Source organism: Pholis gunnellus (genome assembly GCF_910591455.1).
Source record: "Pholis gunnellus genome assembly, chromosome: 20".
NCBI lineage: Eukaryota > Metazoa > Chordata > Actinopteri > Perciformes > Pholidae > Pholis > Pholis gunnellus.
Genome location: NC_136547.1, coordinates 14,335,188 through 14,348,231, shown reverse-complemented (window position 1 = coordinate 14,348,231; position 13,044 = coordinate 14,335,188). Strand labels below are relative to the sequence as shown.

The 13,044-nt window shown below is 42.9% G+C and overlaps 1 protein-coding gene across 1 annotated transcript; it reads left to right on the top strand.

The window, feature by feature from the left end:
- Window positions 1-219: 219 nt before the first annotated feature.
- Window positions 220-4,689, top strand: LOC306712113 (uncharacterized protein). Its single transcript, XM_079181221.1, has 6 exons — window positions 220-373; window positions 1,993-2,040; window positions 3,155-3,265; window positions 3,624-3,740; window positions 4,009-4,089; window positions 4,177-4,689. Exons 1-6 carry the CDS (start codon window positions 251-253, stop codon window positions 4,246-4,248), a joined length of 552 nt encoding a protein of 183 aa, XP_079037347.1. The 5' UTR covers window positions 220-250; the 3' UTR covers window positions 4,249-4,689.
- The last annotated feature ends 8,355 nt before the right edge of the window (window positions 4,690-13,044 follow it).

The following is a 13,044-nucleotide window of genomic DNA, read 5'->3' as shown; positions in this document are numbered from 1 at the left end:
CTCTTCGAGTAGGGTTCGTGGGGTAGGGGGAGGCAGTTTTTAAAGGGGGAGGCCCCTCAACATGTCTGACATGTTTCTGCAGGACCGCAGGCCACTGGCTGGCGTAGAGCACAGGCTTGTGGTGGGCTGTTTGTCTGCGTGAAGCTGGCATGGCCTCTCGTTCCCCTGCATCTGTTCCCCATTAGCACAGCCGAGAGTATAAAGCAGGGAGCTGACAGGGGCTGGGAACACTTGAGTTCCTGCCTGGATCATGGGGTTTACTATCTGGCTGTGCGTGCTCTGCCTGCAGGCTAGCCTGCTGTCACACGCCCTCGACTGCTCAGGAGCAACACAGGGAGAGCTGTGTGTCAGGGGACAGACCGCAGACGGACAGGTAAGAGACGCACTACTTATGGATGTGATAGTTAGGGTAGGATGGTGGTAACTAAAGGTGTTTATTATGTATCAGTCATCATCTGTGCTGTTGTGACACTACAGAGGTAAGTGTAGCCTGTTTGAGTCTATTGAAACGTTGTTTGCTGGACCTAACTATATAATAACTAACCCTTCTTTCAAATGAAAGCGAAAGGATTCTGAATTATCAGCATTTTCTCCAGCAAGGACGCCAAAGAGCACTTTATGTTTGCAAGCTGGCAGTGAGAAGTGGAGCTACATCTCTAATGTCAATGTTAAGTCAGTTTGATTTTAATTTGAAGAGAATAGTAGGTTTAAAATTGTTGAAAATTACAGAATTTACTAAATGATTTAGGCATTTCTTCCTCTTTTGTACAAGCCACATCTCAGTTGACTCAGCGATTAAAAATCAGTCTCTAACTCATCTGCGTCCAACATTTTCTACATTTGATTAGCAGAGAGGTAATAAGGGAAATCATTTAGGATGCACCTCTATAATTCATAAAGGAATAATAATTTCTAAAAATTTGTACTTTCATTTTAGGTTAAAATGACCAGTAGCTTACCGATTTGGATAGTTGTTGCTCAGACACAGTGCGGTCAGTGTTTCTACAGTAGCTCGGGTCAAAGGAAGCCAGCAACTCTGCTGGAATGTAAGTTCACTCTGACTCCTTGGAAAGAGGCGGCTGTGACGATAGCAGTGGTCAAAGTGTGTGTCAGGATGGCAGTAGACGTGTACAGTCTGACCTTGACTTATGGAGACGTATAATTTTTTTTTAACAGAAACAAAGTCTCATTGTAATGGTTTTTACAGCCATGCCACCACACCAAAAATATACCCCTCTGTGGAACAAAATCTTTGAGCTCCCTTTTTGGCTTTTCATGTGGCTAGCGGCTGTTGTACTTTAAACTTGTGGTGAGCATTTTTTCTGCGGACAGTCCCCATGTTCTGTCCAAAGTAATCACACTCATCTGGACAACGGATTCAACAGCTGCGAGGAGTGAGGAGGATTTTCACCCACACATGAAAGAGTTTTCACTGGGAATTCTGTCTGAGGGAGCTTGTGCCACATATGTGCTTTTCGGCAGCAGCTATTTGTGTTGTAATTACAGAACGCACAATTTTTTTCGCTTCAAATGTGGTGTGGACTAACTAATAACCGATGGAGCATCTTCCCAGAGGCTACATTTGGCTTAGGTTACTTGAGTTTTCCGCAACGGTCACTTGTGTCTTTAAAGGAACAGATTAAATGAGTAAATGAGTAATTTATGGACTCGTCAACATATAATGTGCACTACAGCAGAGATCCAGATGGATTGTGGCAGGTTTTGATGAGGTTGAATTTGACTTAAAAACAGGCACACACACACACACACACACACACACACACACACACACACACACTTGTTAGACAGGAAAAAATGTCTGACTATTTCCATACTGTGAAACTAAATGAATGGGCCGACCACTAAATGGTCACATATTCATGAATAGATAATGAGCGTTTTCAACCAGTAGCCAGTGTCTGAATGCATTGAATCATGCTGCAGTGTATGAATATCAACAGACTCTTGATCCTCTCCTCTTCCTCCTCTCAGTATGAAGATCAGAAGCAGCAGAGCGCGCTACCCTTAACTGACGATCTGGTATGTGTCACCACTCACTCCTACACTACTCAAGGTTACTGCTTAACTGTGAATCCTTTAGTTCCTGCCCTCCAGTTCAGAGCAGGTTTGACTCTGACAGAGTCTGGTGCACGGTCATGGAAATGACGCAGCAGAAATAAGATAAGAGAAAAGACATCATGGTACTAGATAGCTGAGGCAGAAACAAACAACAGAGGGGAATGAGGTGGTGTGGAAAGAGGGAGGTAGGTTGTGATGGGCTGAGTTCATTCTTTCTTATAGAACACAAAACACAATTATGTTGATCCGAGCAAACTGAATAATTAGATAACTATATTACTGATACAAATGATGATATCATGTAATTGTGACAAAGCTATCCGGCAGTGAAACCATAGAAGCTAAACTTACTTAAGTCCCTCACACACACACACACACACACTGGCAGTGTGTGCATCCCCGCAAAAACATATGCATATTGCAATTATCCCTCAAATCTGAACTGCACGGCTGTTGTGCCGCGGTTGATTCTTAAATATTCCACAAAGCTCATATGTGCAAAACTAATGCAATCATCAAAATGTAGGTCAACAGCAATCACTGCAAGCACTTTAAATGGCGGCACAAATGATTGTGGGGCAACTATTTTGTAGCAATGTGTCGTCGTCTTTGTTTTCCACTGAGTGGAAAAGGAGAAAGGGTCGGAAGTTATTATGAAATACCGGACACAATCTTTTTTTTTATTTCCACACTTGGCGGGGAGGGAAATAATTGATTGATTCAATGGCCTGTGGCACCATTATAAATTCACCACAAAGTTCTAACTGGCAAACCGAAACCTGTTGTTTTCTCAAAGTGACAGTCCATTTATTAAGAAAACGAGTGGATAAATAGCAGTGCTTAGTTTCCGTGCAGATCAATGAGCAATGCAGGAAATGGCAGTTTCCATCCCTCAATCCTGGAGTTTGCCTGCCTACATGGGACAAGGACAAGACAGGAAAGGACAAAGGGCAATGGGCTCCACTCAGTATCCACCTGACATAAGAATTGACGCATTCCCACACAGGGAGACGTGCAGAAGTTGTTGTTTCCCTCTGAGGCTGTGGATGTGGTTGTGACCGTCTCATCCTTGTAGGTTTTGTCCAGACTTAAGAGACAGTTGGAGCGGAGGGGTCCCACCCACCTGAGCCTCTCCAGCCTGCCTGGGGCCGTCTCCGTCAAAGGCTTCCCCAACACCCTCACCCAGGTAAACCACTTCTTGTTAGTCACGCGGGAGTCAGAGTGAGCAAAAGCCAAATGCGGGGGAAGGTGGGGACTGGTTTACAGCGGTGGCTGCTGCTGCTCCAGCGAAGCTTTAGTCATATACTGAATCATCTGTACGTGCTGGAATACAGAGATGAGCCACAGAAACCACATCAGTTGTTCACTTTTCATTTGTTTGATAAAGTACCACGTAAGAGCATCTAGAGGGAGATAATCTTGACAAACCTGGATTGTGTTTTTTCCTAATTCTAATACAATTTGGTGGATTCAAAGAGAGCTCAATTGTGTGCGCAGGATGTGTATCAACGTGTATGCTAATCGCCGTGTCTATGGATTCTCAGGCTGATAGGTCCAGGCGGCACTTGGTTCAAGCTGCGACTAAGAAGAAGAACAAGCGTAAATCCCGCCTTGGCTCCTTCTCCCTCCTTAGCAACGACAAGAAATCCAACCCCCTACAGGTGAGTCTCCATGGCAACCCACATGCAGAGAGGAACAGCTGGGGTGAAGACACCGGATGTGCAGGCAGAGTTATAAGGCCACCTTACTTGGTTTTATTAGTTCAATTTGGTCCATAATATTGTGTTCGTTGAAATGGCTCATTCAGGCAATGTCCTTTCAGTTTTGCACTTGAAAACGTGAATCACAATCTATTTCAGGGTTCGGAAATAAGTTGATGTCCTCGGAGAAAACGCTAAGAAACTCTTCTGTTTGTGATTTCACTTCCAGGTGACTAGAGCAAGAAGACAGGTGAAGGTCGAGGTTCCTCCCAAGAGGAATTCAGGCCGCTCTGGGGCCTTCTCTGTCCTGGTTAGTCTCCATATAGTGTTCATTCTCCGACACACAAACGTACTAAATCTGATAGATATTTAAATTGACATGTTCTGTGCTCTCCAGGGAGATCCACAGAATGAAGGACAGAACGACAGACCCAAAAGAAGCATACAGAAGATGAGTGCTGCAAAATGAAATACTCCTTCTCATTTCGGTAAAACCTGACAAGGGGTGTGCACAGTAAAAAAGAAATGTGTTCAGATTTCCCCCCTAAAAAAACATGTAAACACAAAATGAAGTTAAGTGTGAAAATTTGACATTTGGAATAAGAATTTCTGTTTATTTGGTTTTTTAATCATTTTGATGCACGTGTCAATCATTACTGTTTCAACTGTAAGCTAGGCTACTTTTCTCAGCCAGCCTGCACTTGCTGATACTTTTTATATGCTATTTTAAGTTTCTAATATATTCCTGCATGTTATAAAATCAAGTCACAAATGATCCCATATTAATATTATAGTTTGCGATTTTGTTCTAACCTATTTAATCACAGATTCCTTATGAAGATTGGGGGTATATTTTTGCAGAAATAGTTCTTGTGTTGTATCATATTTCAATAAAACTTTAGTAGAGACATACGGTGTAAGAGTCTTTAAGCATTAGGTACTTTATGCTCCACTGCAGCCTCCTCTATAAACTGGATAATAGTTTTACACTCTGAGCTCCATTCAGAAATTGTATAACAGTAGCAGCTCAGTGTTTCCCTCTCTCTTTCCCAAAAATGACACGTTACATTTCCCGCTCAAGGGTCTGTGAAAGTGACTGTGACCGATTCATAAAATTGAGTACCATGGGGTTGAAACACCACTAAGTCCCCAATTACAGATGGCACGTGTCACATGTATGGTGCATGGTTGGCAAAGATGGCAACAGAATTAAACAGCATGAACTTCTTTTCTATAAAAAGGCCTTAATCCATTTACATTACAGAAGCCAGGGGCAAATAGCCCGTGTGAGAGAGAGAAAAAAAAAAAAATCTAAATGCAGTCTAGAGTCTAGACCATCTGTTTCAGGAGTCAAACGTTGTCTATTTAAATATCTTGTGTCATTTTTAATTCATTTGGCCAGGAATGGAAACACAGCATGGTCTGGACCAGAGGGTTTGTTTGAGTATTTCTGCAGGACACTGACGTAAATGCGTTCACCAAATCTGATCTTTGTGGGCTGCTCTGCTTCTGGGTCTCTATTTACAGCACATCAGATTAAAACAAATCACCTGTGGCACAACTCAGAAAAACAGTGCTGTATTGTGATGATTGCATGTTGGCTTAACAATAAAAGCAGCAAAAATGACATCTAAATGATTGGAGTCCCACCCAGAAAATCCAGTATGAGGCAATCTGATGAGGAAAAAAGCCTGTGTAAAAGTGTAAGGCAATCTAAATGAATAGGATGACTCATCCTCTGCTCATGTACTGATCAAAGCCCTCAGTTCATGACGTAGGTATGCAGTACTCATCTCATCTTTATGGTTTTATAGACACAAACAGAAAGCAATGGGGGGAAATAACCCAACACATTGTTATTTATAAACTTGGCATTTTCCCTGAAGCACATAATTGATGCAGAATATGCTTCAGCAGCTCGCTTTGGGAGAATAGAGACATGTGTAAGGTCTTGAGCTTTTGACAATGCCATCAGATAACCTAGATTAGCTGGTTGTGAACTGTCTTGGTGTCGTCTTGGTGATGTATAACTACAGGATGCCATTTGGATTTCTCGGAAAACAGCCATGTTCTGATAAGGACTAAGACCTTATTATTCCTAGTTAGAGCCAACAAGAGAAACACAGCCTCAGCTCAGTCCCCTGTCGTAATCTTACACACACACACACACACACACACACTCTCCTGTGACAGCTGCCAGCAGGGTATCACTGACTGACTGTACCCTTGGGCTAATGCATCCTGGGAAATCTCGCAGTTGATGACCTGATGGAACAAGGCAAAAGAGTCCGAGTGTGTGCGTATCAGTTGCAGACAGTGCACACAAACACACACACACACACACACCAAAAGCAATATTACTGAGTGCAGACAAGCTATAAATATAATCAACCATACAAACCCATTTCCTCTGGTGATGTAAATGTTAAATTAAAGTTCAGACTTCTATCTGAGCATGTGTCACTTTGTGTGGTCAACACAAAGGGAATCCTTATAGCTTATTTCAGTCATTGCGGTTTCGTAATGGTGTGTGGCATTGTTTCCGCTCTGCTTTGGGTTCAGTCATCCCCTGAAGAACAAAGCTGGTGATAATCACTACTAACTAAATAATTTGGAGGCCTTCAATCTATAGGATTGCGGTAGGAAATGGCGCAAGCAGCGAGATAATGTCACAATTTCCCATAACAGCTTCAGGTTCATGTGTAGTTAGTGGCTTACAGTCAACATCCTTTTCAAGCAGCGGAAACCACGGCGTAAGTATTAGTTTCTGTTGACAGGAGCATCTCATCCCAAATCACATGCAATGTGGGAAAAGACGGTCACAAACAACTTCCACATCAGCAGAGGGTAACAGGTTTATCTCTAAAGAGGATAGGATCGACTTAACATTGATATTTTGCAGAACCCTAGAGTAATGAAAAACATTACCCTGTGTCTTGTCTTTTGTTTTCGTCCCAATGTGAATTACTTTGTTGTTTAATTGAAAGGATAATTCCTGTTTCTTACAAACTGGGTCTTTTTGTAACTTTGGAGATAAAGATGGGGGGGGGGGGGGGGGGGGGGAGTCTGATGGGTAAAGAAACACAAGCAGTCAGATGATCAAAGCTAAACTGCGCCTGGTTCCACACATCCTCGGCCCCATCTTTGATTTGTTCAGCAAATAAGCAAGGTCTGTTTTGCCCATCAACGAAAACGATCTATCAGAAAACAATTCTTAAAAGTAAATGATTGACATTTGGGGAAATGGGCTTATTTGGCCAATTTAGCAATCACAAAGACTGGAAACCGGCTCTGTTCAAAGTTAACAAAATCGACCGTCACCTCCAAAACTCGCTAATTAACACATTTATCTCATCTGTTTAATTCGTACGGCTGCTATCGGTAGCTTCATATTTAGTGTACAGACGTGAGAGCGGAATCGATGTTCTTATCCAACGCTTGATAAGAAGTGTATTCCCCAAAATGTGAACATATTTCTTCGATTCATGTGAAAAGGCTCAGCTAAACTGCTCCTAGAAACCACTACAGCTTTTGTGTCAACAGAAAATCATCACCATCATTCACTACTGGCCGGTTTGTCAAATTGGGTAACATGAACGCAAAGTCAGGCTCAATCAATGACAAAACAAAATGGCAATATATTCTGATTATCAGAGAAAATGATAAAATGGCCGAAGTGAATTCAATCACAGTTTACAGACCTCTTGGTTCTTTTTTTGACCTACCTTTTTTCCTGCACAATTAGGGATTATTACCACAAATTTCAGGAGTGCTGAGCTTTGGGTTTTACATCCAAAAGAGTAGCTTAGATAATCTGTTTGTAACTGTTGGCTTGTTTACAATCTGTCTGATAGTCTGACATCTTGTGTTTTTGCCCTGACAGACTATTGTAGCAGTGCTGTTGAGTTCATAGACACCAACAGGTACAAAATATAATAATAACTGAAAGTAATGATGGCCCAACTGAAATTATCTTTGAACGTCATTGCATCAGGCCATACAAGTAAAGAGAGTATTGTAGTGTGTAGCATGTGATGGACAAGGTATTCCCTACTCAGTATTCCTTGAGTGGCTCTCCTCATCTATTCTCTGTTCTCGCTGACCTCAGACTATGACCATGCTTTCAGGCTGAATTTGGCTCCTTCTCTTCATCTCCTGCCACTTCCCATCAGATCAGATACAGGGCGTCGGCTTGTCTTCCCTCACCTCGTGTGTCACTCCTCTCCCGCCTCACATCACCTCCCCCAAACAGCCTCCATAACTCTGCCTGTCAAGACTTCCACTAACTGCTGTCACAGCGGCCCGGCCCTGTCAAATCACCCTGGCCCTAATTAGTAGAAAGGCAGAGAGGGCGAGAGAGACACCGAGATGTATGTGTGATATGTGTAAGTCCTCAGTAACAGTGTTGTGACGTCAGCTCAATGCATCAGCCTGCTGACCTTTCTACAGCGCGGCGGTTATTTATGGGCCAATGCAGAATTCATTGACTTTTCAAGGCTCTGTCCGCTTCTTATTATAAACAAAGCCTTTGTCTGCACATCCGGAAGCAGTCTGCCACCTGCAATCCCTTCATTTTGTCACTAAAAACAAATGTCTACAAAATGTCTCTGACATCTTATTTAAATCAAACTTTGTAGTCACAGCCTCTAATGACATCCATAAGCTATTGTTTATGCAAACTGTTGATATTGCAGTCATACAGTGTAGCTTAATAAGAGCATGCTACACTTTACCAATATACAGCACATAGACTGTTATGATGTTGCTAATGTTTTCCTTTGGGTACAAACTACTGCATTATAAAATGTCAAGAATTAAGAAACATCAGTGTTGGCTTAAAGGAAAAGTTGAACTCTATTCACAGAGGGTTAGGTGAGAAAACTGATATCATGTCTTTATGCTAAATAGCAAGGTAGAACCAGGATAGGATTAGCTTAGCTTCAGAAAGTGACAGGTAACCCAGACAGAACAGGGCTAGCTGTTCCCAATCTTCATGCTAAACTAAGCTAAGTTTCCTTTAGCTTCATATTTACCATAGGAAAGTGGCATCAATCTTCTCAAGTAAATCTCGGCAAGAAAGCAAAGAAGTGCATTTCCCCAAATTACTAATTCTTCCTTTAGTGAAGTTATGCTCAATAAACTCACATGGATTTGACCAGGGGCCTGGGGGGCCCCAAGGCGGTGGCCCACTTTGCCTGGTCGGAAATCCAACAACGGCTATGATTGGAAAATGACTCAGCATAACATGTCAGAAATTGAGAAACACACATTTTCAGTTCACCCAGTGTATTTAAAAGAGTTTCTCAAGACCTTCCTTACCCCAATAGAAGCAAAGACATTACAATCTTGACCAAATCTGGTTTTACATGTTCAACATGGTGACAACATGTTGGATACTGATCTTGACAGCCCAGCATCACGAGTCCCCAGATCCTTCACGTTGAGGAATTCACGGGTAATAAATCCCTTTAACACGGAGAGGATAATGCGAAAGAAATCTAAAAACTGATCCAAAAAGCCGAGCGCTAAGATGAACACATCTGAAATACAGATTTTGTCAATTCCGTCTCTGGGCAATTCATCTGCGTCGAACCCCTTGAAGATGATGGATGCCTGCTGAGTCACTGCCACGGTCCCATCCCTGCCCTGCTCAGTACATTAAAGCAGAAAATATTGCTGAGATTGACCCTCTGCCCACTATATAGGTCCATGGTAAGCTGATTTATTAAGAAGGGAATACTCTCAGACAGGGTGAATCAATTTCATGGATATAGATTAGAATAGGAAGGCAGAGAGAATTGATGATAAATGGAGAGAGCCGCATTTCTTAAAAAAATAACTCAAGGAATGACGAGCCAACACGTCATATATAAGGCCGGTAACGAGGCTAAGGCCATCTCTCTCTATCAATCAGAGCTCAAAGCCTGGTGTAATTCAGTTGCATAAACAAGACAGAGGATTCAGTGAGAAATAAGCACAGCGGCAGAGCGATAAAGGGATACGAAGCAGGTTTGGTTCAGCCTGAGCCAGGCGGGCTCTCCTTCTCATTCTCATTTCTCTTTGGTATGACACAAAGGTCGTCGCGGGCTGTGAAGTGGACAGGGCTGTCAGCGGAGAGAGGAGCTGAGGAGGCAGCACAGGGAGTCGGCCAGGCAGGGGAGGAATTCCAAATCAGCCTCAGACATTTAAGATGGAGCCACAAAGTTGAAAACTTCTTACAAAGGCTGTGAAAGACAACCACGCTCCTCTGACATGAGGAATTAGGGAGGCAGGGAGCAGTGGGCAGGCCGGAAAAGGTAACATGGGCACGGGAGGTACAAATTGTCGGCTGCAAAATAGCAAGCCTCATGCCTCCAACCACCAGTTCATTGACTTTGTAACCATTTGTGAAATTTACAAAGACTAAACTGGCACACGTATGTACTGTAGATGAAAACAAGGGAGGAAAGGAACATTACATTCCTTAGTTACATTCCTCAAGGGCAGCAGAGTAATGAAGTCTCGGGGCCAGGAAATATCATGAATAAGTACCAGGGAGCATAACACATTAGGTCATTGTCTCAGTCTGCAAACCACTTAAGGGACCTTTGGAGAAGAATAAGGAGAAAAGTACTTTTAGCTTGTGGTCAGAAAAGAAACCTGCTTCCACTTTTCCAAGCTAGGCTCGCATTTTAGAAGACCAAAACAGCGCAAAAGACTTGTGATTACTGGGAGTGATTAAGTCTTGCAAGGTAGCACAGACTGCTGATAGAAACCCTCCATGACTTTTCGTTCCTGTTCTATCTCTCAGCCTGTATAGCTGCCTCCATATCTGTATCACATCTTTATCTCTCTATTATTTGTCAAACGCTTTGCACAGTGAGTGCAGCCGAATAAATCTCAGTCAGCATTCACTGATGTACGATAAAGGCTAAAATATCAAATGTTCTGAGGAAAGAAAGACATAAAGGCATGTGGAGGTTGACGGAGAAGGACGCAGGCTGTAAGGAGGAAAGAACAAAGGGGAGAAAAAAAGGAATCTTTGTTTGCTATTGTGCCCACAGCTCAGACACTTCCCAAAGTTCAATACCAAGTCCAGGAGGTCTGCCGGGTGCCTGCCAGTGTAACAACATATTAATGATTAATTTGATGCTAAACGTCTCCCTGAACATGGAAAGAGAGAGGGGAGGCTTGTTGGCCGGGGAGTGTGGTCACACATTGAATTTTAAAGTAAAAAATGGATGTTTAAAAAATGCAGAGGTCCTGAGAGGACAATAAATCACTTCGCCACACGTACTGCTTTGCCTGGGCCTCGCCGGATCAAAGAGCATCTCTCTCTCTCCTCTACAACTCAAGCTTGACGTGCAAGAGTAGGGAGAAAAAGAAGAATCCCTGTGAAAAGTTATATCTTTATTGCATAATCCGATTTTAAAGTCGCTGAGACATCTGTGAAAAAGCTGCACAACTATAGTGCAGCTATTCCTAAATACAATCACGCTGGTGTAATAGAGAGCAAACTCTTACAAAATTAAATATAGCTGCAAAAAAAGTAGGAACGTAATATTGCACTGTGCTAATGCAATGAGTTCTTGTTCTGACCATCTATAGGTGGATATTATACTCTAAAACGTGATCTTTGCATTAGGATTCTTAATGTAATTTCAGTGCACATAGCAACGTCAAATTGCAATGTAAGCACTATAGTGTCTCCAAACCCCAAGTGGTAGCATTTATGTAGAAAAATGAGCACTCATTTGAGCAGGAATGACACTGCTACTACTGATTTATCTCTAAATGCAGCTCAGCAGATTGCTGCTATTACAAATTCTCCTTCGCTGGTCCAATTTGGTGCTGCAGTCAGTTGATGTCCACTCTGTGGTAGTGTACAGATTGCTAGAGATTGCCCCCTTGTGGTTATATTCTATAATGCACCATGTCTGAACCTCAACAACAGAGAAATTACAGGTGGCTGATAAAACAGAATGTCTGAGTGACATGGAGTGAAGAAGTATATTGGTGATTATGTTAATTAAAATATCATTTCTGCCTATTATCACATACATCAGTGTGTTGGTCAAAGAAAGATCTCACCGCCTGGGACAGGGTAGACTAGGAAAGGAACTCAAGGTAAATATAACAAAACACAATAACGAAGCAAACATTTTTATTGTGGACATCCAGGCAGAATAATTAATATCGCAGCTGTTGCATTTCATGTTATACATCGATATGTGTCAATATCCCAATGGATATGGGGGATCAAATATGTGCATATTATTTTTATATTATCGTGTACTGTTTTTGGATGTAAAGACACACAAATATGAATGACAGAAATTAAATATAGTGCAGTATAAAGTACATTGTCTTCATAACTGTAGTAAAGTAAAAAAACAGTCTGTAGTCTTATGTATGTATGTATGTATGTATGTATGTATGTATGTATGTATGTATTTATTTCAACAAACGTGCCTTCCCTGACTTCCCCCTAGTCTGACTGCCTGGACTATGTGCAGATGTTGGAGGTCTTGGCTGGATCCCTGGGCGGGTTGTCCCTTTGACACTTGGCTCTCCTGTCCCGTTCCCCGCTCCTTCTCCACCTGCATCCCCGCAGAAGGCGATGTGTTGCTGAGCTGCCTGACTGTTCACCTGTCCTAAGGCCTTGTCCCTCTCCAAAGTCACCAGCATGGTCTGCTTTAAAACGGCTCGGTATTTTTCACTCATTCGCTTCGCCGCAGGTTCGTAGTGGTCGCACTGTAATTTAAGCTTTCGTATCTCCTCGATGACCCTGTTTCTCTCCTGGACAACACGCTGATGCTTCAGCCGGTGGATGTCTCTGTCTTTCCGGACCCTCGCCAGTGTCTCACCCCCGGAAGATGCTGCCAGCCTGCACTCCTCCCTCTCCCGCTGCGCGTTTTTCAGCTCGTCTTCCAGACGCTGGTTTTGCGCGTACACGTCCGGTACCACACCAACCTGTTCCGTGTCCACCAGTCCTTTCTGCGCCATCTCGGTCCACTCCGCCTCGAAACAATCGAGTGTTTCCATCATGCCCATTTGGAAAAGAAAGTTGCGTAAAAAGTCATTCACGGCCTGGGGTTGGCGTGTTATGGACGTCGCGTTGGGTCTGGGAGAAGTAGCCTCTGCGCGGTCTCGGATAGCTTTCACCGTTGCCTCCAAATCTGTCTCCCCTTCTTCAGTCAAACTCCTGTCATCAGCCAGAGACACTTCCTCATATTGAAAGTCATCATCACTTTCACCTGAAACACTCTCGTCCTTTTCTCGACTT